The sequence below is a fragment of the Rhamphochromis sp. 'chilingali' genome, assembly GCF_963969265.1.
Source record: "Rhamphochromis sp. 'chilingali' genome assembly, chromosome: 11".
In the NCBI taxonomy this organism is placed as follows: Eukaryota; Metazoa; Chordata; class Actinopteri; order Cichliformes; family Cichlidae; genus Rhamphochromis; species Rhamphochromis sp. 'chilingali'.
The window spans coordinates 8,008,709-8,033,748 of NC_137938.1; the positions used below are offsets into that span (position 1 = coordinate 8,008,709).

General features: G+C 40.4%; 1 protein-coding gene across 1 annotated transcript in view; it reads left to right on the forward strand.

The window, feature by feature from the left end:
* Nucleotides 1–315: 315 nt before the first annotated feature.
* Nucleotides 316–25,040, forward strand: part of nipal2 (NIPA like domain containing 2) — a 28,050-nt gene continuing 3,325 nt past the window's right edge. Inside the window, exons 1-8 of the mRNA XM_080897432.1 lie at nt 316–562; nt 10,007–10,075; nt 11,069–11,237; nt 19,392–19,451; nt 21,743–21,864; nt 23,698–23,794; nt 24,034–24,169; nt 24,365–24,453. Coding sequence (XP_080753558.1) covers nt 467–562; nt 10,007–10,075; nt 11,069–11,237; nt 19,392–19,451; nt 21,743–21,864; nt 23,698–23,794; nt 24,034–24,169; nt 24,365–24,453 — 838 coding nt within the window. The 5' untranslated portion in view covers nt 316–466. The remainder of the gene's footprint in view (nt 563–10,006; nt 10,076–11,068; nt 11,238–19,391; nt 19,452–21,742; nt 21,865–23,697; nt 23,795–24,033; nt 24,170–24,364; nt 24,454–25,040) is intronic.

Genomic DNA, 25,040 nt, shown 5'->3' on the forward strand with positions numbered 1-25,040 from the left:
CAGTATCTGTGGTCAGTGCGCTGCTTTGTGTGCGCGACGATAACTGCGGCTTTCCTGATGCCTACTTCAAGTCCACAGTTATGTCGTACATCAGAGCGTCTAACTGCCAATGAACATGAACGCAGCGGGGCTCGAAACAAACAATCTGCTGTTTGTCTTGCTGCTTCCAATCCCATCGTCACAGAAGTGATGAGCACAAGTAAAACATAAAAAAGATGCACATGTTTGTTTGCTTTTTTCTATGACTTTGTTAATTTAAAATTCTATTTTCCCGATCGTACCTGAAGCCATCACCAACTCCTGATTCCTGTCCTCAACAATGAAGAACTTTTACCCTCCGAGTTTCCACTGAAGCGACAAGGACGTGTGGGATGCCTGGGACGGGATGAGGTGAAAGTGAGATGTAACGCCAGACATGTGAAGAAGGAAGGAATCGCGACAAACAAGTGTTTCCTTTTTACGTGATATGGAAAAAATGGCGAATTCAAGTTCTTCTCATGTGTTTCCTTCCTTGACCCCGGCCCTGGCTCACCGCGCAGAGGTCCTGGAAAATCCGCTTCAGGTGAGTTTGTTTAACTTTGAAACGTTTTGGCAAGGTGAGATTAAAAACTAATATTTAAAAAAAAACTTTCATAAGATGTATAAGTGACAAACTTACAGGTAACTTGTTCTAATTTAACAAAAACCTAAAAACACAGAATGCGTCGTAAATTTAAAAGAAAACCATTTCTTTTTTGAGCCATATTCTGTGCACCGTAGTTATATTTTTGCCCGCTTGTAATATAAATGATATTGAGCCTGTTCCAGCTGCAGCTGCGGAGATGAGAGCAAAACTTTTTTAATTTTCAGAAACTTCACTTTTTAAACTCCATTTAGAGCAGAAATTTGCACTCCAATATCCGAGAGAAGATTTAGTTAGTGCCTAAAAAATAATCTTGAAAGTCAAAGTATAACCTCAGCCTCTAAAGCTCTTTAGGTAATGAGCACTCAGTGTGGATGAGGAATCTAGACAGGGCAGAGATCTATTGGTGCTGGCACCTGTCACAACTATTTTTTAAAGCAATCATGACTAAATCATTGCGTTGAAAGGCTCTCTCTTTCTTTTGAACTTTTTAACTTTGTCAAGTGGGTTCGATTAATCTGTCCATTAAACAGAGTATGCAGACTGCGTGCACTTCTGTTTGTGTGTGATAATAAAAAGCAGTTTCCTTGAATGTGTGTGTGCAAACGTCCTGTTATGTTATGCCAGTCCTCTTTCCTCCCACTCTTATGTAACCACACATTCCTCTCACCCTCATTTTCCCCTGTCACTGTGTTTCGCCATGTTTCCTAAGTGTGACATTACCACTGGGGGCCAGAGAGAGAAAGAGTAGCAGAGGAGGACTGAGAGGCGTGAGTAATGAGTAATGACCCATTGGTGGGTTGTGAGAGAATAGATCTACTGTAAGAGTCCTGAACAGCTGGCTAATGGTCCCAGCTCCCCCTCTGTCCATGGCTACCCACCATCCCACAGAGCATCTCAGGATGGGGACAATATCTGTCTGTGTCACACTTTGACAGCGTTTTAGAAGTGAAAAAATGCTGCTGAAAAAAATGATGATGATTTGTCATCTTGGTTATACTTCACAAGTGAGACTTAGTCCCAGTATCTTTGAAAGATAGCTACTTCCAGTGACGTGATCCGTTACGTTAGGTAACAGAGGATGGGTAATATTTCCTAAGAATTTCTATACCAGTTTTTGCCTTATTGCAGTTAGTGTGGGGAATAGCGGGCAGCGGAGCTTCCAGGCTGATTCAGTCTATGGACAAAGCTGTTCACTTTAAGCTTATTCAAACTCGACAACTGTATTTTATCTTTGAAAATTGCAGAATGCATGTGCTGCTGAACTAAATACTGCCAATTTCTATTGGAGGTAAACGAGGTGGGTGATGGGAGACCTGTACAGAATCTGCTGACAGCAGATAGCACAGCGCAACAGTAAACCCAAAATTAGTGTCCAGTATACAAGAGATTAGATTTTAACAGATAGGACTTACACATTTTCTCCCTCAAATAATAAAAAAGAATACATTTTAAAGATCTAATTCCTGGACCTCTTCTCAGCACTATTACTTGCAGAGATCTATAGCCAGCTGTGTTATTTATCCTGGCTCTAGATCCTGATCAGAGCCTTTACTCAGTAAACATACAGTTTAAGGTTAAATGTGACGCAATCCACAAATACATTTTGATAATGGTATTAAAATGTCTGTTTTCTTTCTACTACTGGTATCCATGTTTCTTCTGTACCCACCACTCACCCGGAGCAGAAACTGAAGGGCTGCATCCAGAGATCAGCCCATCCCAGTGAGGGACAGATCCCTATTGTCAGTGGACACAAAGGACCGTGCTGTCTGTACGTCTGTCGGTCTTTCTCATTGTTGGTCAGTGTCCTAGTGAGGAGGAGGAGGAGGATCAGTGCTATCAGGCCCTTCATCAGCCTTCAGATCCATTCAGATTTAAATTATTTTACTCAGAACAGTCACATGTAGTTTCCGGGTTCTGGTCTAATCCACTAATTGGAGTTTGCTCTGTGCTTATGAAACGTTCCTGAGCAAAAGAAGCTCAGGCTGTCTTATCTCTGACATTTAAGTAATGGAGTTTATACAACACACGGCCCACAATTGGTGGTAAATTCCCTCATTGTGTCTCGATGATGAATGTTCTCACGCACAGAGTTAGAGCCCACTTTTCCTTTTGCTGAAAGCGATATTCACGATATTGCTGGACTGCTGCAGTGGGAATCCTTCTTGAGTTTGTGTCATTGTGACTTTTAAAAGCACAAGAATCTTTATTTGATGCTTTGCCTTTCTCACAGCCAGTATCAGTATCAGCTTATTGAATCCAGCCCTCACAATAATCGTAGCACTTCTTGTTAAATCTGGCAGCAACATTAAAAACTAAACATGCTGCTCAGGGGCTGCATTATTGTGTTGCTTGCCAGTTAAGTTGTCAGGTCTTCAGAATCATTTGCTCTGAAATGATGTACAATCGAATTCCTTGACTGTAACAAACAAATTACATTTTGAGGAAGCTAAAATAAGACCGCAGTAAAAGCAGATTTCTATTTTGGATGGCCTCAAACAACCTGTAATTACAGAGGACGGGAAAGACAAGAACTTCTGGATACCTGCTATTGTCCAAACATAGATGCAGTGGAAGGAGGCGTATATAGATCCTTTACTTAAGTGAAAATAAAAATACCAAAATGTTTAATTGCTCTTTTATACTGATAAAATCACAAAGACAGTCTTACTGCTATTATAATCATTCAGCGATGAAAACCTCACAACCATATCCTAGAATTCCTTGAGAGTAGCCCACTTAATATATGGACAGTACAAAAATACTCTGCTCAGAGGCACTGTTAATAAAACTCTGGCCAGTATAATTAAGCAGCTGATATTACTATTACCCTGCTGATAAACATCATTACCAACATGGGAACCCATCAGCCAAGATTTCAGCTCTTCCAGAAGAGATTTGGGCAAATAATTCACATTTTATGCACCCACTGTTAGGATATGTTTTAAAAAGCTAAATGGCTGAAACCAGATGATAGCCAGCACTTCCTATATGGCTGTTTTTCAGATGTTTTTCCTCTTATTTTCCCTCTACATTAAATGTTTAAACTGCTCAAACGTGATAAATCAGTACTGCCTGGACAAAAACAGAAACCAAAAGCCTCCAGTATCAAAAACTGTTCCTTGCCTACAAATTCTGCATATTTATGTGCAAATATCTCTTCTTAATGCACTTGGATATGGATGTAATACAGTATAAGCAGAGCACAAAATGGACAGGCTCAACTAAATTCAGATATTTTAAATAATGTAGTTGAGTAAATATAAGTGATTATTTCTACTTCTTTACGCGTTAACTGTCCTTATATTAAAATAAAGTAAGATGAAGAATGTGCAGCAGTTTAAACGGTGCTGTGGTGTGAAGTGTGTCACTTTCCTTAAAGTGTGTAATGTTTGCTAAGCAAGTCAGCCAACAAAAGACGCTCCCAGTATACCAGCCTCGCCTGATCCAGCAGCTTTGTTTGCTCTTCCTCTGACAGGAAAAGTCTCTCCCTTTTAACCCCCCCTCCCTTTCTCACTTGCTCTCCTGCTTCTCTTCTCTCACACTCTCGCATGAATTTGTCTCCCTCGGTGGGAAGAGCGTTAGGCTCCTGCAGCCTTGAGTCTTGGCCTTGATTCCCGCAGTGACCACCTGTACCGCAAATGCACACCCTCCAACTTTACACCAACAAACGAGAGGAATAATTTATTATAATAAGGCTGAAAACACTTGCTGGTCAGCTTAATATGAAGTGAATGAATCCAATAGAAGTTAAGATGAATCCTTCCTCACATTTCAAATTGCTATCTCCTGTGTGAAGTCTGTGGAATGAACTGTCCTCAGGCTGCACATCCACCACCACGTATTCTTAACACACTGTTTCTCACGCACGCACACACACACGCACCCACGCAAAGTTAAACACCCTGTTCTGCCCCCGGCTTCTCTCAGCATTAACCTGCAGCTTCCCCATGGGCTCAGTAACAGCAGCGGCAGGGAGCCACTCACACTCTCTCCTGCAGAGCTTGACAAGGTTATTGATCTTGGTTTAGTGTACAGACCACAGCTGCCTGATAGGTGTCTGATCATAAATTACTAGGGTCATATTCTTCTTCCGTACAGTCGGGAGTCACAGTCCACTCTCCCCGTCAGTCTGTATGCCATATCATTAGAGGACGCCGTCTATCACTTCACACCCACACACACAAGTTCAGGCTTTTTACCTATCAGTCCCCTAGGAAACCCATCAGCAAGCCGCCCATCTCCTCCCCTCCTCCTCCCAAATCCTGTTTACCTCTCCTACTCTGCAATCATCGTGCAAGTGTAGGAAAACACACATGAACTAAATCCGGTTTAGCACTAGCGTCCTCGCTGTAGGTTTCAGGTGAGTGATCTCATCCAGCTTGGTGCCAAAGTGAAAAGGGAGAGAGAGGGTGAAGAGAAGATGGGCTTGGAAGAGAGACGCGAGAGAAAAACTGGACTGTAATGTGGTGGTTTTGAATGAAAAATTACCCATAAGTCCCCTAGACTTCAATTTCTTATCAAGCTGGCGAGGAGCTGATATGCTGAGTTATGCAATAAAAAGTAGTAGTTTTACTTTATAGTGAGCTGCTGGATGGAATTAGGAGTGCCATGAGCAGATAAATCAAAACTAATTGAAAGTTGGCTGTAGGTTTTCTTATAGCTTCATATCTACTCTGGTGCTTAAAAGCAAGGAACACACTTTTGTCTTTTCCTTGTAGACTAACAGCTGATCAGAGTTTTCAAAGGGACCCATGTTGTAATTGACCAGTCTCATCAATATGGATTTATTATAGACTTTATATGGATTCACTTGACATTTTATTCAGACATCAGTGTCGCTTTAGGGTAACATTGCAGTATCAATCCTCTGGGTTTTCTTCAGGCGCCTTTACCAATTTAAATAGTTAATTTGCCCTCCAAAACCTCTCAGTGGGACTTTGCGTTGCTTTCTTACTTGCTCTGACTAGTGTATTTAACTAGGGTTTGCAGCTGTGAGTTGTACTGAACCTGACTGCTGTGTCAAGGGCAAGGACAGCTGAACCGCAAGGAAATCAGGTGTGTGAGCTTGTCGCCACATGTGTATCCAAGACACGCATCATGATGCAGTTCACTGGGAGTAGGAGTGGCTAATGGTTCATTAGATGGGCAGAGGGGTTGTCAGGATGATTGTGGAAATATCTGTGTTGCTCTACTGTTCCTGGTGTCATTATTATCTGTAATGTGCTCTGCGGTGTTGTTTACACGTCCACACTGTTATACAAATAGTCAGTATATGTGAATGATTACCGATAAGTGATGTGCATGAAGCAATTTAGTCAGACATTCCTGACAGTTTTCTGGTGAGTCGGACACCATTAATAGAGAAATGAAGTCCGCCAGTGAATTCCATGGAGCGAGAAACAGTTTTTTAAATTTATTTTTGTGCCTAATTCATTTGATCATAAGTAAAATCACAGTCAGTCTCCATTAGTCTTTAAATATATAAATTACACTAAAAAGGATGCTCTCCTCAGAGCAGCTGCTGTTGTTGTGTGAGTGCATTCAGTCTCAGTTAGTTATGTTTATCTGATTTTGGTATGAAGCATGATTCGAGGATGTCATTACACCGTCACTAAATATTTGAAAGTTAGTGATTAATAAAAGGATCTGAGCTCTATTATCTTGTTCAAATATTAAACTTAATGAACCTATTTCAGGTCTGCAGCAGGCTCGAGTTAAATCTTAGAAGAAGTGACGGTAGTTTAGGTTATTTGTTGTGCACACAGATAAAACTAAACCACAGTGAGCAGCTTTTCTGACAACAGAGCAAAGGAGCGCTTTGGCCTAAAAGATGCAGTATAAATTCATGCTCCACATTAAAACTGCAAACAAGCAGCATTTTATTGTCTTTGCTAGAATACAGTGTTTCTTATAACCTCGGCCTTTATTGCTAAACAAACATGAAAGTGTATGACTCATAATTGTGCTGGAGTCATATTATACAGTGGGGCAAAAAAGTATTTAGTCAGCCACCGATTGTGCAAGTTCCCCCACCTAAAATGATGACAGAGGTCAGTAATTTGCACCAGAGGTACACTTCAACTGTGAGAGACAGAATGTGAAAAAAAATCCATGAATCCACATGGTAGGATTTGTAAAGAATTTATTCGTAAATCAGGGTGGAAAATAAGTATTTGGTCAATAACAAAAATACAACTCAATACTTTGTAACATAACCTTTGTTGGCAATAACAGAGGTCAAATGTTTACTATCGGTCTTTACCAGGTTTGCACACACAGTAGCTGGTATTTTGGCCCATTCCTCCATGCAGATCTTCTCGAGAGCAGTGATGTTTTGGGGCTGTCGCCGAGCAACACGGACTTTCAACTCCCGCCACAGATTTTCTATGGGGTTGAGGTCTGGAGACTGGCTAGGCCACTCCAGGACTTTCAAATGCTTCTTACGGAGCCACTCCTTTGTTGCCCGGGCGGTGTGTTTTGGATCATTGTCATGTTGGAAGACCCAGCCTCGTTTCATCTTCAAAGTTCTCACTGATGGAAGGAGGTTTTGGCTCAAAATCTCACGATACATGGCCCCATTCATTCTGTCCTTAACACGGATCAGTCGTCCTGTCCCCTTGGCAGAAAAACAGCCCCATAGCATGATGTTTCCACCCCCATGCTTCACAGTAGGTATGGTGTTCTTGGGATGCAACTCAGTATTCTTCTTCCTCCAAACACGACGAGTTGAGTTTATACCAAAAAGTTCTACTTTGGTTTCATCTGACCACATGACATTCTCCCAATCCTCTGCTGTATCATCCATGTGCTCTCTGGCAAACTTCAGACGGGCCTGGACATGCACTGGCTTCAGCAGCGGAACACGTCTGGCACTGCGGGATTTGATTCCCTGCCGTTGTAGTGTGTTACTGATGGTGACCTTTGTTACTTTGGTCCCAGCTCTCTGCAGGTCATTCACCAAGTCCCCCCGTGTGGTTCTGGGATCTTTGCTCACCGTTCTCATGATCATTTTGACCCCACGGGATGAGATCTTGCGTGGAGCCCCAGATCGAGGGAGATTATCAGTGGTCTTGTATGTCTTCCATTTTCTGATGATTGCTCCCACAGTTGATTTTTTCACACCAAGCTGCTTGCCTATTGTAGATTCACTCTTCCCAGTCTGGTGCAGGTCTACAATACTTTTCCTGGTGTCCTTCGAAAGCTCTTTGGTCTTGGCCATGGCGGAGTTTGGAGTCTGACTGTTTGAGGCTGTGGACAGGTGTCTTTTATACAGATGATGAGTTCAAACAGGTGCCATTCATACAGGTAACGAGTGGGGACAGAAAAGCTTCTTACAGAAGACGTTACAGGTCTGTGAGAGCCAGAGATTTTCCTTGTTTGAGGTGACCAAATACTTATTTTCCACCCTGATTTACGAATAAATTCTTTACAAATCCTACCATGTGGATTCATGGATTTTTTTTTCACATTCTGTCTCTCACAGTTGAAGTGTACCTCTGGTGCAAATTACTGACCTCTGTCATCATTTTAAGTGGGGAACTTGCACAATCGGTGGCTGACTAAATACTTTTTTGCCCCACTGTATATGATATCCCGTCGACCTTAACGCACCACTTTATGTTTTTATAGGATTTTTTATTTTTTGGTTTTGAACTGGATAGGTAGCACACTAAGGCAGGTAAGGAAAACATCATTTTAACCTGTATTTCGTGGATGTTTACTCTCATGTTTTCATGTGGTGCTCCTGTGTACGCTTCCGTGTATTCTCTGAGCCTGGCAGTAAGAGTAGAGGATTGCTGATATTTCCATTGTTTGCACGATGAATTGCGACTTATGCTTAAATCATCACAGCTATTCCCTCTCAGTCTGGCAAAGAGATGCTTCATATTGTCACTGAGGATTTCTAATGATGCGCACTGATGGACAATAGGCGACCTCTGGATCGTGCGGTAGTGAGCAGCTGTTTTTGGAGCTGTGTTTGGAGACCAGAGGAATTAATTTACACTCCATTCACTCCCGTGTCCTTTGACCACGGCGGTGTTATCTTATTGTCAACAACATCACATGGATAATACTGACAATAACCCACTGTCTGTCTTATCAGACAGAATGGACCACTGAACCTGAACATTAATACTTATTTCCTTTTTTTTAATCTATTGTTGCTGCATGTGATTAAATTTCCCTCTTATTCTCCACCTCACTGTTGTTTCTCATCCTGTTGTTTTAACTCCCATCACCATCCACCTTCTCCTTGTCCATCCTCCACCTCTCTTCCTTAAAGCAATTTCAAGGGATAAATGCTTGGCTGCACTTTCTTTTACTTCTTCAAGAGTGATTGAGTTCTCTTCTTTAGGTTTTATCCTTCACATTCCACCCCCACTCTGTGCTATCGTTCCTTTATAAACTTTGTCCACCCACAGCCCAGAATTCAATTTTCTTTTGGCAGTCATTTTCCTGGGATATATCAGGGACAAAACAGCCAAGTATACTGTTCCAGCACTTTAAGTGAATGTATCTCGTTTCTCCCTCCATCACTTATACACCTACTCTGAGGAAAATTTGCTACAAACATCTGATGATACTTTTTTTGTTTTAATTAAGGTTGCACTAAAATTGAATTTGGCTGTTTTATATAGCAGTTTTACTTTGGATGTCTCAAAATCTTTGTATTTAGTTACCCAAAAAGCCCTGCATAGTTTGAAATTATTGTATTTATGGTGTACAGTGAGACATCCACTTTTCCTTATTGTTCAGGATAAATTGCAGCTTTCGCTAAAATGCTAGTTTCTTGATGTGGATGCTATTTGCAAGTCAGAAAGTCCTAATTGCAGTATTTACAATATGAAATGAATCCTGGGAAAGTGTTACTGTGAGTATGTTGGTATGCAAACACTAAAGATGGTAAACATGATAGTTATAGTTGAGAATCTCCATTTTTGCCTTTGTCAGCTTGAGTGTGATATTCCCAGAACTTTGTGCGTTTATTTGTCTGAAGGTGTGCACCAGCCTACATCCAGATCTTAATGAGGTGTCAGATATTGTGTGAGAACTTGGATTGTTTTCATTTTTTGGCATATTTGTGTCAAATGTCTGTTTGCTGTTTTTGTTTTGTTTTTTTACTACGTGTGAGAATACAGATTTCGGTGTTACGAAGCCTTAAAAGCCTCTGTTCCACAGGAGTACAAACAATATCTACACACGCAGTTGTGCCTTTGAACACAACACCAATGGAGCAATGCTCTCTGTGGTTGTCATGGAAATGACAGATGCGACAGCTGGAGGGAAGACTTGCGAGAAGTATTATGGGGTGTTTGGAGTCGTGTGACAACTAGAGCGTCACCTAATCCTCTGTCTGTTTACTGTTTGTTTCCACAGACTTATCTCCTGGGAATCATCATCTCCATATGTGGGAATGTCCTCATCAGCATCTCGCTCAACATACAGGTAGGAAACACTGGAATCCAGCTGTGTGACAGACACTCAGCACAGTAGGCGTTTAGCGCCTGTAAAGTATTTCTAGACTGTCTTTCTCCTCATGGTTTGCTCTCTTTAGCAAACTCTGTGTGCTCATCAGGATTTTAGTGCGTGTACCCTCGGGCACTGTGGCTGTGTGATGTTCACAGCAGGCAGTGTGCATTAGAAATGACTGCATTTCATGACAGAAAAGCCTGTTTGAATTAAAACGAATAGAAGTGGGTGTTAAAATATTGCAATTCAGTTTTAATATAGTGCAATTAAGTATTCAAACAACACATTTTCTGCACAGTCTGGACCTGAGTAGGGTATTAATAAGCTGCCCTTAGGTTGATAGCTCTAATTCAGGTGAAGTTTTACCATTTTCTGAGCATCACAATGTTAAAAAATAAGGACTTCATTGATTAAATGTAATGTAAGCCTACAAGCGCTAACATTTACCAGTCTGAGAAGATTCATCTAAAAACATTATTTGTCTAAAGTGATCTTTTTTTCTGGGGAACTGATAATATGAAATAAAGTCTGCATGGCAGCAGCATGCAGAGCAAACTTGGATGCCGTGACAGCTTCAAGTAGATGTGAAAAAGTGCTAAAAGAGGTTGATAACCCTTACTTAGAAGCCAGTATAAGCTTCCAGAAATAGAATTGTTAATGATTATGAGGTATACTGTAGACTTGTGTTGGGATCATACAGCTTCTTAATTGGTGTCATGTCTCTTCTGAGATGAAATGGTAATCAGCAGAGAGTGTGATGCTGCGTTTAGAGTTGTGTGACAGTCGGTGTAATGCTATATTAAATTGATTGATTAATATGTTAAGTTGCACCTACTTTTTTAGGATTTGCACAGTGCGGTGAAGTTATTGTCTGTGTTGTGTTGCTGTAGTTTGTACAGCTCTGTTGGGCCCACTTTATCTGACTGTTCCCCTGGCTCCTCTGGCTCCCGTTCCCTCTCTTCCTGACAGAAATATGCCCATGTACGTCAGGCACAGCGTGGATCCAAACCCTACTACACATCCGCCACATGGTGGTGCGGAGTGGTTCTCATGGGTGTTGGGGAACTGGGAAACTTTGCTGCCTATGGCTTTGCTCCAGCATCTCTCATAGCCCCACTGGGCTGTGTGTCTGTTATAGGTAAATATAATCTTTTTTGTTTTTTTAGTGTCATGCATTATCCAAGTGTGAAAGCAAAACTAACAGTGGAAGGTGTTTCCATGCAAGGCCTGTGTTCTTTCCTTCTGATCCTGTTGACAGTGTCATGCCAACCAAAAACTAATGATGTTTTATCCAGTCATTTTCTATTAAAATTTTTTTCTATAGACTTTATTTAATCTGTAGCACTTTATAATGCTTATTTGTATATTTTATGCATTAATAAAATTATATGTGCGAATAGTAGTCTCTTAACCAGAGGTGGCAAAAGAACAGACATTCTGTACCTAAGTACTGATACTAGTGTTGAAAAATACTCCAGTAAAAGTTGAAGTACTGATTCAACTTCTTTACTCAAGTAAAAGTTTTAAAAAAAAGTACAGGCTCTGAAATGTACTCTAAGTAAGAAAGTAAAAAGTAGCTCTTTGGAGGACATTTCTACCAGCTGTTTTTATGCAAAGCTAACTGAACCTTGTGCTTTATTAATGTAACAATAATATTAGAAGAGCTCTATTTTCTGTTACCTACATTGTAGAGGGTGACTTTGCCTCTAAGCAGGAAATGAGTAGGGAAGAGATTAAAGTGGATTCAGCAGATGGGGGAACCCTAAAATTAGTTGAAATGGCTCAGTGTGGGGCAAAGAATCACAGCTCAGTAATTTCTATTGAGCGCTCCAGTAGATTGTCTTATTGTACAGGCTGTGAGTAGCAGACCTGCTGCTCTTTGTGGATGTACACAACGTGTTACAATAAACACGTTACTGTAATCCGATTACTTTTTTCAAAGTAAAGTAAGGGATTACTATTGCAAAAATAATTACTTTCCCGTAAGCACACTGCATTTCTGCGTTACTAAACCGTGATTTTGTTTGTGAAAGGGTCTCGTGACAATGACGTAAACACATGCAACGTTCGTGGTAACAGATGTGTGCAGATCAACAATGGATAATATGGAGAGCAGGAGCGAGTACGACCATGCAGGGTTTAAAGCTTGGAAGTGCTGACATTACTTTGAGTTTGATTCTGTAAAAAGTGACAAAAACATTAATGTATGCTGTACACTCTGCATGGGAAGAAAACTTCTTTTTACCGTGAAAAATTAAACTGCAAATCTGAGCAAGTACCTAGCACGCTGCCACGGGAATGTGAAATTCACAGAGAAACCCCCCCGGATCCCCCCACTGACATGACCGGGCAGACCTCCACCCGCCCCACTCCTGCTAAACAGGTGAAAAAGAGCAACGGGACTTGGTGCCACTGAGACTTTGATTTTATTTATTTTTTTGCTGTGTTTTACTTGCATCTATTTGAAAGAGAGTGTAAACACAAAACATTATTTTATTTCATATGCTGGAATATGCAGAAAATAGGTTTAAATGTTAAACAAATTTCTTTCTGTGAGAGACTGTTGCATATAATTTAATTTTTGCTTGATGCAATGCGCATGAAGGTAAAAGATTAAAACTAATAAAACAAGTTTTAAAAAGAGATTTTTTCATTTGATTCAATTTTATATGATGGATTATGCAGAAAAAATAGAATTGGGCTGAAAGGTCTATTGCTTTATTACTATTCAGGTTATGTGTCATGTTTTAAAAACTAACTGGTCAAATGTGACCGAAACATTAAGTAAGGCGGTGGGGGTGCACACAACCACAGGGTTAAAAAAGTAACTAAGTATCGAATTACTTTTGAAAATAAGTAATCAGTAAGTAAAGGGATTATTTTTTTGGAGAAGTAATCAGTAATTGGTTACTAATTACTTTTTTCAAGTAACTTGACCAACACTGTACACAGCTGAATTCAACCAGATGTCAGCAGATGTTTCATGAGTTGTCCTGGCAACACTGACAGTACGCTGTTTATATTAACTTTATTCTAGACGACCACTGTGCACCAGTCACACACTGTTCCTTTCTTTGAATCCATCACAGTACAGCAAACTAACCTGTTCATGCTACACTAACCTGCTGAGGATTTTCATGCAACCTTTAAATAGTGAAATACAGCAGCTGTATCTTTAGCTAGCAACACAGTGTGCGACAAACTGCACACAGACAGTTTGTGTGTTGAGCTCATAGAAATGCTGCGTTTGACAGTGACACCAGCTCAGGTATTTGGATTAGCATCCGAGTGGCTTCCAGATACGGGTTGGTTGATTTCCTTAGAACCATTATTGTTATATTTCACTGTAACACCACAGTAGGCTGACTGGGTTTATTTTTCCCACTTAGCTAGGTAAGCATTGATAACTTAGCTAACATTACCTCTATCACTATATTAATGGGAATATGAATCATTGTGAGACTTACTGCTGGTAAAAAAAAAACAAAACAGCTTTCTTCTTTTTGGTACTGGGAATTAAATCTTTTTGCTCTGTCTTTATTACTTGCAGAAGAAATCTCCTAAGAAACGTTGTAAAATGTACGGTGGCAGACCTGGGTAAAGACTTGTGTGTTTCACATTCATTTTTATTCCAAAGTTGACGTTTGCTGTTGTTTGTGGAGCATCTGAGAACTGCAAAGACTCTCTAGGATTTAATGTATATTGTTTGCAAAAGAAGCATTTGATTCAAAATAGGAAATAATAATCATCTTAAAATAGCTTGCATTTAAACATACACAAGAAGACTTCACGGCAGTAATGCAACTTATCGATTATACAAATTCTTCCCCACATTCATTGGCTTTCAGTTTTAGAGGGATATATAATAATATATAATATTAGGGCCTTTATAATAGGGATGCAGAACATATGATGTATTTTTTAGATTGGAGGCATAATATTGGCCTGTATTATTTATTTATATGAGAACCTTAACTGAAACATGTGAAATTCAACACATAGACATTAGTTAGTAAAGTTTACTAAGTTACTTAGGTTTAGTAACTGTACTCCTTTTATTAATATTTTAAATGTAGAAGCATTGCAAGGAAGTACTGAAAAAGTACCTTAATCTGTTTCTATAAGACATTGTTTTTACAGAATCACGTAAAATCTATTCTTATCACGTAGTAATGTTTCTTAATAATCATTATATTTAAGTCCCTTATTGCCTAATAACCATTACATATTGTAAGGACATTTATATTAAATGTCACAATACACTGGTACTTAAATGTGTCTATTATCCTATTATTTTGTGCTGTACTGCACAATACTAGTTTCTGCTCTACCCTTGCGTGTTAAATAGACCTTCATATATGGTGATATATATCACTTCATCAGCTCATTAGCTCAGCAGCAGTATGTTCAAGTGCAGGGCATAAAAATGATCTGTATGTATCAGTGAAGTTCTCCATCTGCAATAACAGTTTTATTTCTCTCCTGTGTTTCCAAGCTACACAACTGCTTATAACTGATGAGACTAACAGTCTTCACTTTATTCACTGGAATCTTCAAGCTTACAAACCATTCTTTGTTATTTAAGGTGTTAATTCAAAAGTAAATTTAACAAATTTTAAACGAGCAGAAACAGTGGGTCATTGTGTGAGAGTGGAAGAGTGGTGGCGGCGGGGGGAGTTCATGTGTCATCGTTTCAATTCCTACCTTATACCCAGCACTGAACCCAGAAGATAAATCTCTACATTTTAGCTCCAGAGATTAAATTACATAGGAAGTCCAATTATTCCTGACATTATGAATCTAACACCACACTTGAGAAACAATCATTTTTACGGCCCACAGTTGAGCTAAAGATGTCACAGACTAAGCCGGACTCATTAGCCAGTCAAAACAAAGCCTGCCCCATTGCTACAGCTGGCAGCTGCTCAGTGCAAACACTCTAAACGCAGGTTAAATATTGAACAGGTTCACTTCTTACCTTCCACCGCGCATCACTCACGGCGCTGGAGGTGGTGGTGACTCATGGATATTAATGACAGCTATTACCTCCACGCTTCCTATAGTCACGTCTTGCCAGTGGATGAATGGTTTGAATAAAGCACTAAGCGAAACCACAAATCTTGCTAAGAAGGCTGCACCTCTTGTTCATTGTAGTTTTGCTTGCCACTGTATTTGCTTCAGTGAGCACTTACCAAAGAAAAAAATGCTTTTAGCAGAAAAATAAAGCCTCAGTTCGGTGTTCTGTTAAGACCAGCAACCTCCAAATGTGTTGTCAGTGTGTGTAAATCTAACCTTGTGATGAATCTCTTTAAAACCACAACCATTAACAATTACCGTACTCATTTCCATTTTACTATCAGATCCTCGTGAAACCAGCCGATTGCTAGTGTTGCACTGGAGTTTGAATGAATATTATGCAGCTGAAGTGCGTTTTCAAGGAGCCTTTTAAATAATTAATGCATCTGAGATTACGAGGTGAAAGGAAGAGAAAGAAGAGGAAGATGTCTGCAGTCATGACACAGTCTGTCCTCAGCTACAGGGGAGAATCTGCAGGTTGGCTCCTTTCTTTGACTGACTGTACCCCTCAGCTCACACTGACTCACACGATATGCAAATGTTTAAAGCACATACATACACACACATAAAATTTATGCATAACTGTAGCGGTGTGTAAAAGGTCTAGAGGATTGTGTCGACTTGGGATGCTCCTCTGACATATGCACACACAACACACACCCTTCCTGCTGTGCTGTTGTGCCTGTTTTCCGAGAGCTGTGTGAAGGCACAGAAGGGGGTACAGACAGCAGGATGCCTTCACTGGGTAAACAAGAGGGAAGTGAGTGGCTGGCTTGGAGAAAGGCTGAGGTGAGAGGAAGAAAATTTCAAGGAAAGGAGAGCATAAGTATGTGAATGAATAAGACACAATAGGCAGAAGCAGAGGAGTAAAGGGCCGGGATCGAGAGAGCTGACGATGCCGCTGTCATCCGCCTGTCCGTGCATGTCACGCTGGCACTCGTGACGTTCCGGGGAGAGCAATTACTACTGTCCGCGTTCACAGAGCCCAGTCCTCTCTATTAGGAATGACAGCATCAGCCCAAAAGCTGTTGTGTGGAGCAGAGAATCAGCTCTCTCGTTCAGATACCGATGTCATCGCATGCAAAAGAGGAGGGGAAGCTGGCAGTGTGGAAATGAACAGAAACCTGACTGCATCACTCACGGATGTCAGACCTGCAGCACTGTATTATCCATTAGGATGCGGTGTTAGCGCAGTGTGAAGAAGTCAGGATGTAATGTAGATGTATAAATAACACAATGATTTTAAAGAATGACTTTACAGTGTGACTGTATTTATTCAGGGTCAGGACAAGATCTCATTTCAGATTTCAGAACTCCTTTACAACGTTTGTGTAATGTTTTCTTGAATAGCTTCTGAAGGACGGTTTTGATTCAAGTTATCAAAAGTTCCTGTTTGGGAAATTGTGAATACAACTTTTGTTTTCTTTTACAAATTACACGTGCACAGCTCCTATATTTGAGCTTCTCTGGGTGATGGCAGTCAGACTTTTGTTGCTTTCATCTTGCTCATGACAGATTTGTGTTGCACAAGAATGATTGACACTGTATGTTTCGTCCTCACTGGTAGGTACCCATTACTACACATCACAAAGAGCATGTATAGAGGTGCTGCGCACACAAGGACACAACGGCAGTGACAAAACTGCGTACCCCAGAGGTTCCCATTGCCACATTTCTCATTATATCAAGCCGTGCGAAGCTCACTTTGTATGGAGTTGCTATGGTTACTTGTTAGATCCAGCTGGTCCCAGAGGCAAAAGAGTCGTCCAAAATGTGAGTGCGAACATGCTCTCAGTATGAAATATTTAACAACTAACTGTTTCATCAGAATATTAAGGAGAATCTTTATAAACTTCCAATTAGAGCGTAGGGTCCTTGCGGCATTGTGCACATCCATGGCCTGTTCTTTCGGAAAATGTGTGTTTGGAGATACATAGCCTATTTGAAAGAAAGTGTGGCTTTAAATCATGGTTTTAAAATGGCATTTTTGCTTATATTTGATTTGTTTCAGATAAACTTGCAACTATATATCTTTAATATCCATGTTAAGAACCTGTCACTGCCTGTCATCCAACACTGTGTCTCTGACACATTGAGCTGTTTACACTCTGTATCTAATCTCCTTATGGCGGAGGCAGAGCCCATACACAGACTCAAATGCTCTGTCTGTTTCTCTTCCAGTAATTTCCAGCAATTTCTTCCATTCAATTAGTCCCCGTGTCTGTGTGCCATCACCTGCTCACCCAGATTGCTGTCTGGCAGTCGTGTCGGCAAAACATAGCGCCCATAGTATGCTCTGCTGTGATATTGGTGAAAAATGCAACATCATAATTCCAACTGGTTATATAAAAATGAGCTTTCCACTTGTGTTGTTTAGTGAGGAGACCTCCAGCACGGCAGCGTCAGCGTGTTATGCAAACTGACCTCTTCACTGTGACAGGCCGCTGTCACTTGCATGTCAGTTTGCCTCTCTGTCCACTGGCCGTTTGTCTCGCAGTTTGTTTTTCTGTCTCAGCCAGTTAGCGTGCCTGTGTGGCCATCCATCTGTGTGTCTGCCTGTTTATCGGCATGGCTGTGAAGTCTGCACGCATTTCTGCCCGCCTCGCTATTTGTCTCCGTGACAGCCGAATGCCGTGTTTCTCCCTTGGTTCGGTGCAGATCCCGGGGAAACATTAAGAAGATTAATCTGAGGCTTAGCTGATGTGAGACTGATTGCTTTTCAGTGTCGCAGTTTTTGACAATGATATTGATGGATGGGTTTGCAAAAAACGTGGCGTGGAATATCATAATTTCATGCTGGTGCTATGAAGTCCTAATGAGTTCCATTTATCCAAGCATACGGACCGATTTATGTTGGTCTAATATAAACATGTCAAGCATTGTGTACATGTATTTATGTGAACACGCATTTACATATAATAATATAGTGTCACTGTGTGAATATGTGCATAACTAAATACTTGTATCACTGCTGCTTGTGTAGACATAACACCTTAAAAAAAACCTAAAGATGGCTTGTTCTGATGTTAGTAGCCTATTTGAATATGGCTGCCATGAAGGGTGTGTAAGTGGTGGTTGGGAATGTTTAGGAAGGAGGTACATGTCAGTGAAATATCCACACGAATACCAGGACCCAAGGTTTTCCCTCAGAACAATGTCCAGAAATCGCCTTCCTTCCATAGTGCGTCCTGCAGCCCTCTGTTTCCCAGGTAAACCATGCAATCAACGTGATGTAAAGCAAAGCACAATTTTTTTTAGTATGTGCCTCTGTACACTGCAACAGTGGATTTTAAATCAAACAGTCAATGTGTGACTGAAGTGTAGACTTTGAGATTTAATTCAAGCAGTTTAGGAAAATTTTCCATGAACTGTTTGGGAATTACAGTCATTTTTATAAATCGTTTCAGAGCGTCAGGAGTAATTGGACAAACTAACATCATTTTAAACATGAGGATTGTTTTTAATACTTCGATGAAACTGCCTGAAGTCTCCAATCCGTGGACATCATCACATGCGTTGTTTACTCCCTTGAGATGTTCTGCAGTCACCCTTAGATGCAGCTTGTTTGTCAGTCTCTTCAAATTTGTATTTAATAACTAAAAAGCATGCTCTATAGGGTTGAAATCAGATGACTGACTTAGCTGTTGAAAAATATCACATTTTTTTGCCTTGAAAAATTCTTTCTTTGGTCTTGCAGCACGCTTTGGGTCATAATCCATTTGCTCTGTGCAGCGCTGTCTGATCAGATCAGAAACATTTGGCTGAAGCAGAAAGCGTAGCCCTGTACGCTTCAGAATCTATCCCTCTACTGGCCAGTGCATTCCTTCTTTGTAAAATATTAGTGATTTGGCAACTCCCAAAATCTTTGATATCTCTATTGATTGATTGATTGGTTAATTGATTGATTGATTACTTTATGCATTATGATTACTTGCATCAACATCTCCTTTGACTTCATATTGAGCATTCCAGTAACAACCACCAAAAACAACTCTATACAAATAATTCTGCTTCATTATTTTAAGACCTCACTGCCTCACAGATGCTTTGATGTGGTTGACGTGTGTGTGTCTGCAGTCAACAATGTAGACTACCTTCAACATTACTGATGTGATTCTTATGGAAATATAACTATGTTGGTATTTACTTTCATTGTAGTGGACTGAATGGTTTGAATTGCAGTTAAACTAAGAGACTTTTTTTTTTGTTGTTACAGCCAGTGCTATCATATCTGTGGTTTTTCTCAAGGAGACGCTGTGTGCCTCTGACATCGTTGGTAAGTAAGCATTCAGTAGCGATGATGGCACTTACAGTATAAGTGTCCTCTTGCGATGGTAGTTTGAGTTCAGAGCAAATCTTAATGTAGTTTGTATATATGCCAAACTGAGTTTACAGATGATAATTCAGTCACAAGAGAAAAAATATCCTGAATTCCAGTTATGTACTAGTAAAAATGCCCTCTTGCTTTTTTATCTTTGTAGCTTCAGGAAAGCGAAGGCACACTCAGCACAGACATATTTTTTGTTTTATGAAAAGCTTTTGTTTGTCATAACAATTTGGTGATTCTGCTGCTAAATGGCATAATTGTGATGACCATTCCTACTCCTGGACTGGAAATTCATATCAGCATCACACAGCTCTGTTTATTGTTGCTTTCTTGGATAAATCGGCTGCAATGTTTTTGCCATTTTGTTTTACAATTGCCGAATGCCATTATCAACCGCATATTGGAAACAGTTAAATGCATGAATGTTTTATTCATAAAGGGGCATATTAGTGGGAACAAGCTCTGTTTTTCTGCCTGTGTGCAGCCAGTGGCAGAGGTAAAACCTCGAAAATGATCATTTAAATAACAAAAATAAAGATGAATATTAAAAACCACTGCAAGAATGAACACAGTAACATTTTAGGCTTCATTTCAAGTTCATTTTTCAAGTTGAGTTCATTCTTGTGTCAGAAGTTAGGAACAAAAATATGACACAAAATGTGTTTTAAAGTGAAGCCCATTGGTAAGATATATAGTCACTGGATCATTTGTAGGAAAAAAAAGAGCATTCATACCATTTCAATAAATGTCCCGTTTATCTTTTTAGCAGGATGCCTATCGCAAACAATCAAATAAATCTCAGTGTGTGCTGCAGGGCTGTACCAATTTAAGGAATGGAGTGTATAATAAACAAGAACTGGGCCAGTTCTTTTCTTTTTCTATCAATCACTGCACTACTCATTTTGCATCTTGGACAGCTCTATCAAAAAATACAGGGAATCTCTATATTCACTTCGCTTTTTTAAAAAATGACATCAAAATGAAAACACTTCTTTAAATAGCCATATGCAGTCATGTGGAAAAGAAAGGAGGCCCTCTTTCTGTTGTAAGGTTTTACGTCTTAGGACAAAAAAAAAAACCGTGTGGTGAGGTGTTACATGCGACACTGTGTCAGTACTTATTTAACAAAAATGAAGCCAAAGTGCAGAAGCAGCGTGTGAAGAATTACTGTAAGTACGATCTTACTGTTTCCATGGGGATTAAGAGGGGAAGTGGCAGCCAGGTGCTGATAATCAAATTAAGTTAATTAACTGATCATCAGCAAGTGTGAGCGCTGCTAAAAGAAAAGCTTTGCCGTTTTCTAGTCTCAACCATTCACACGTGTTTTAACAGACTGCCAAGAAGAAGAGAGATCAGTAAAGATCTGAAAAAGGCTTTGCCCATCACTGCCCAATAGTATGAGTTATAAAGCCATTTCCAAACAATTAAAAGTCCATCATGTACAGTCAGAAGAACTGGACACAAGTGTAAAACATTCAAGACAATTGAAATATTCCCAGTAGTGAGCGTCCACACAAATTCACCCTAAGGTCAGATCGTGCAGTGCTCAGAGAAACTGCAATAAATCCGAGGGCTACAACTGAGACTCTACAGCTCTTAGTTAGCTGGTTGCATTTTTAAAGATCATGACATTACAGTTACAAAAAGACTGAACAACTATCACTTGTTTGGAAGGGTTGCTGGCAGCGTGACATCTGAACAATCCACATGACTTCTGGAATAATGTCTTTTGGAAAGACGAGACTAAAGTTGAGATGCACAGCGCTGCGTTCGGCATAACCCAAACAGTATATCAGCACAAACACCTCACACCAGCTGTCAAGAACAGTGATGGAAGGGCGAGGATTTGGGCTTGGTTTATAGCCACAAGACATGGGCACCTTGCAGTCAGTGAGTTGACCATGAACAGCTAAAGTCAGGTGTGAGGGCATGTGTCCAGCAGCTTAAGGCAAAAAATTGGCTGATACAGCAGGACAGTTTAAATGTTTACATAGTTGTTCAAACACTGCTTCTGCAGTATGGCTACATTTTAAAAAATTACACTGTAAAATGTGATGGGGGGGGGACATAAAACCTGAAGAGGGTACATTTTCTTTCTCACATGACCGTAGGTGTTATGGATTTTAGCTACTCCCAGTAGTAGTAGCAGAACTACTTGTAAGATGAGGTCAACTGAGCTGTCAAATCAATATAAAAACCACCTCCAATAAACTCACCACTCTGCTGTCTTTCTTTCTTAGGTGGTACCCTGGCAATAACAGGAACATACGTCCTGGTGACCTTTGCCCCCCACACCTCCACACACATCACAGCCCATCTGGTCCAGTACTACACTATCAGCTGGCACTTCCTGCTTTACCTGGTGTGTCCTTTAAAATGCTCCCTTATAAGTCAAGTAATACACATTAATGTGTATTCGTTTAACAATATTTTTTATTTATCAGTAACAGAGAAACCACATGTAATCATAGAATGCATCATTGTGAGCTTTATTGCACAACACCGTGGTCATGTCACTGAAAATCCTAATGTAGCACACCACTGTTGGTCAAAGACAAGGTCACTCTTTACAACCAGCTGCTGCTTGGTAACTTTTTCCAAATGAGACGAGGTCTTTTCTACCACTACTCTTAGGGGTCGTTCCCTCAGCTCTGTTCTCTGTTGTGTCTCTCTGTTGTGAAAGTGGTCAAGTGGGAGAGAGTCCTTTTAAGCTTAGATAGCGTTTTCATACTCGGTAGTCACGAAATACTCCCTCCAACAAACAGGCTGTGAGTGCATTAACACTTACCCATGTACCCTCCTAGTCCAGTTTCACCTCAAGCAGCAGTGGCATAAACATAGCTGTTGCTATAGTGACCAATCAGAAGACAAGTACAGAGCTAAAACAACATTTTTTGTTTTTGTTTTGTTTTTGTTTTTTTGTCCAAACCCACTCATCACAAACGTAAATGTTGGCTCAGAGCTAGTCTTGATTGAAAGCACTTCTTAGACGCTTTTAAAGGAGCATTTCTGTAGACTGGGGTCATTCACATCCATCCAGCTGTGTCTGAGTCATTCCCTGACTCTCATGCACCTTGCATTTCATGTTTCAGGTTAAATGTCTCCTGTACCAAACACTGCGTTTTGTGCCTTTTAGCTGTGATGTCTCAGTTAGTAACTAGTAAGTCCTGAGCACCACATAAGACCTATAGGCTATCAAAATACACTGCATTTTTTTCATTTGTTTCCTATATTACAGAATATACCACAAATACAAAAACACTTTTCTACTGACGCTATCTTTCCAAATCCTAAACATTTAATTTACTTTTTTTGAACAACTTTTTTGAACAACTGCACATGATCTGTCAAGCTAAGTAGAAATAAATGTAAAACGATGCTAGCCAATGGCGGAGAAGGAGAACGTGCCCCAGGTGGCAGTGCCATCATTATTCAGGGCACAGCATGTCACTCACGATTCTTTTTCTATTTAGTAAACCATTACAAAAAAAAATCCATGAAAAGTGCATAAGAAGATATTGGGCAAATACAAATGGATAACTAGAAACGCAGAGGCTACGCTGTTTGTGAATACTCATCAGCCTGCAGAGGAACAGCGTCCAACAAGTATGGGATTAACTTTAGTGGGTGATTAATCAGAGGGAATGAAATACCCATTGCCCCTTCTTCTTATTACCAAAGATCATTCTGTTATCAGTTATCATCTGGAAGGACCGCTGTAATGTCAATCTGAACATGGATTGGGGTATCTGCCACAAATGCCTGAGGTCTTTGTTAATCCATTTTCAAATCATAATTAATCCTTTTATTTAAAATACATACAGAGATACATGGATGATAGCTGGAGGCATTTTAAAGGTCAGCTTGCCCTTTTCCCCCACTTTATTCTGCTTTACACTCTGTTGTTGTTCTTTATCTACTCGAGCTGCATTAGAGGATCCTGGAACAGCTGAATGCTATTTGACAACCCCGAGCTCTTTTCATTTAAAACCCAGCAATTCATTTCATTTTTCCGCCATAGTCATTTATTTCAATTAAAGTGTCCTGCTCTCTGGCTACATGCTGCACTCTCTTCCACTAATAAGACAGTCAGTAAAAGTACAATTCAAGTGCAATTCAGATTTTCAATTTCTGTGCAGCTTCGAGGAAATGGAATCTGCATTAATGATTTGTACGTCTCTTTCTCTCTCAACAGTTTATAGAGATCGTCATCTTTTGCCTTCTGCTTTATCTGTACAAGAGGAGGAACATGAAGCACATCGTCATTGTGATGCTGCTGGTGGCCCTGCTCGGTACGAAAGAGTGGAAGTTGCCCAACTGAGGGCAGATGCTGTAGATTAAGTTGGAGGTTGCTTTTGCTGCTTGGCTACCGTATAGAGCTGTTATCATTTTTGAAGAGAACCAAGTTGAGAACAATAGAAGGAAATAATTCAGCGTGTTCACTAAATTAACCGCCTCCACGATTTAGCATGAACTTGTGAGGTGCTGCAGCTAAATGTTAAAGCGATGTCTTGCTTGTGTGTTGTTGCAGCCTCTCTGACAGTGATCTCAGTCAAAGCCGTGTCAGGGATGATCACAGAGTCGATAAAAGGCCAGCTGCAGCTCATCTACCCCATCTTCTACGTCATGTTTGTTGTCATGGTTGCTTCTTGCGCCTTCCAGATCAAGTTAGTCAAAGTTTTCTGTCTCTAGTTCTCATCTTTAAGCTTTTTGTCATCGCTTAGATCTCACGTTTGTCACTGGCTCGATGGCTGTTCAGTGAAGAGTGAGGGAAATCACATATTTTACATGATGACCCTGTACCTGCTGCATTTCATTCACCAAACTTCTCAAATGTTCCTTTGTTCTCTCTCTCTCTACAGATTTCTCAATCAGGCGATGAAAATGTTTGATGCCACAGAGGTGGTTCCTATCAACTTTGTGTTTTTCACTGCAAGTGCCATCCTTGCAGGTCTGTTAAACAGAAAGCTGTTGAACAGCTATGTGGCTAAATGAGCAGAACAGTTGCTTCTCTGGGCCTCAGGTTTACTCTGTGGTCCAAAAATCTTAATGACCTTATAGCACCATATCAGCCTATTAGAGCACTTCGCTCTCACACTGCAGGCTTACTTGTTGTTCCTAGAGTATTTAAAAGTAGAATGGGAGGGAGAGCCTTCAGTTTTCAGGCCCCTCTTCTGTGGAACCAGCTTCCAGTTTGGATTCAGGAGACAGACACTATCTCTACTTTCAAGATTAGGCTTAAAACTTTCCTTTTTGCTAAAGCATATAGTTAGGGCTGGACCAGGTGACCCTGAATCCTCCCTTAGTTATGCTGCAATAGGTGTGAGCTGCTGGGGGATTCCCATGATGCATTGAGTGTTTCAGTTACCTTTCTCACTCACTATGTGTTAACAGACCTCTCTGCATTGAATCGCACTTGTCAATAATCTCTGGCTGCCTTCAAAAGCATGTCTCCTATCCTGTCTTCCTTCTCTCTCCCTAACCGGTCACGGCAGATGGCCCCGCCCCTCCCTGAGCCTGGTTCTGCCGGAGGTTTCT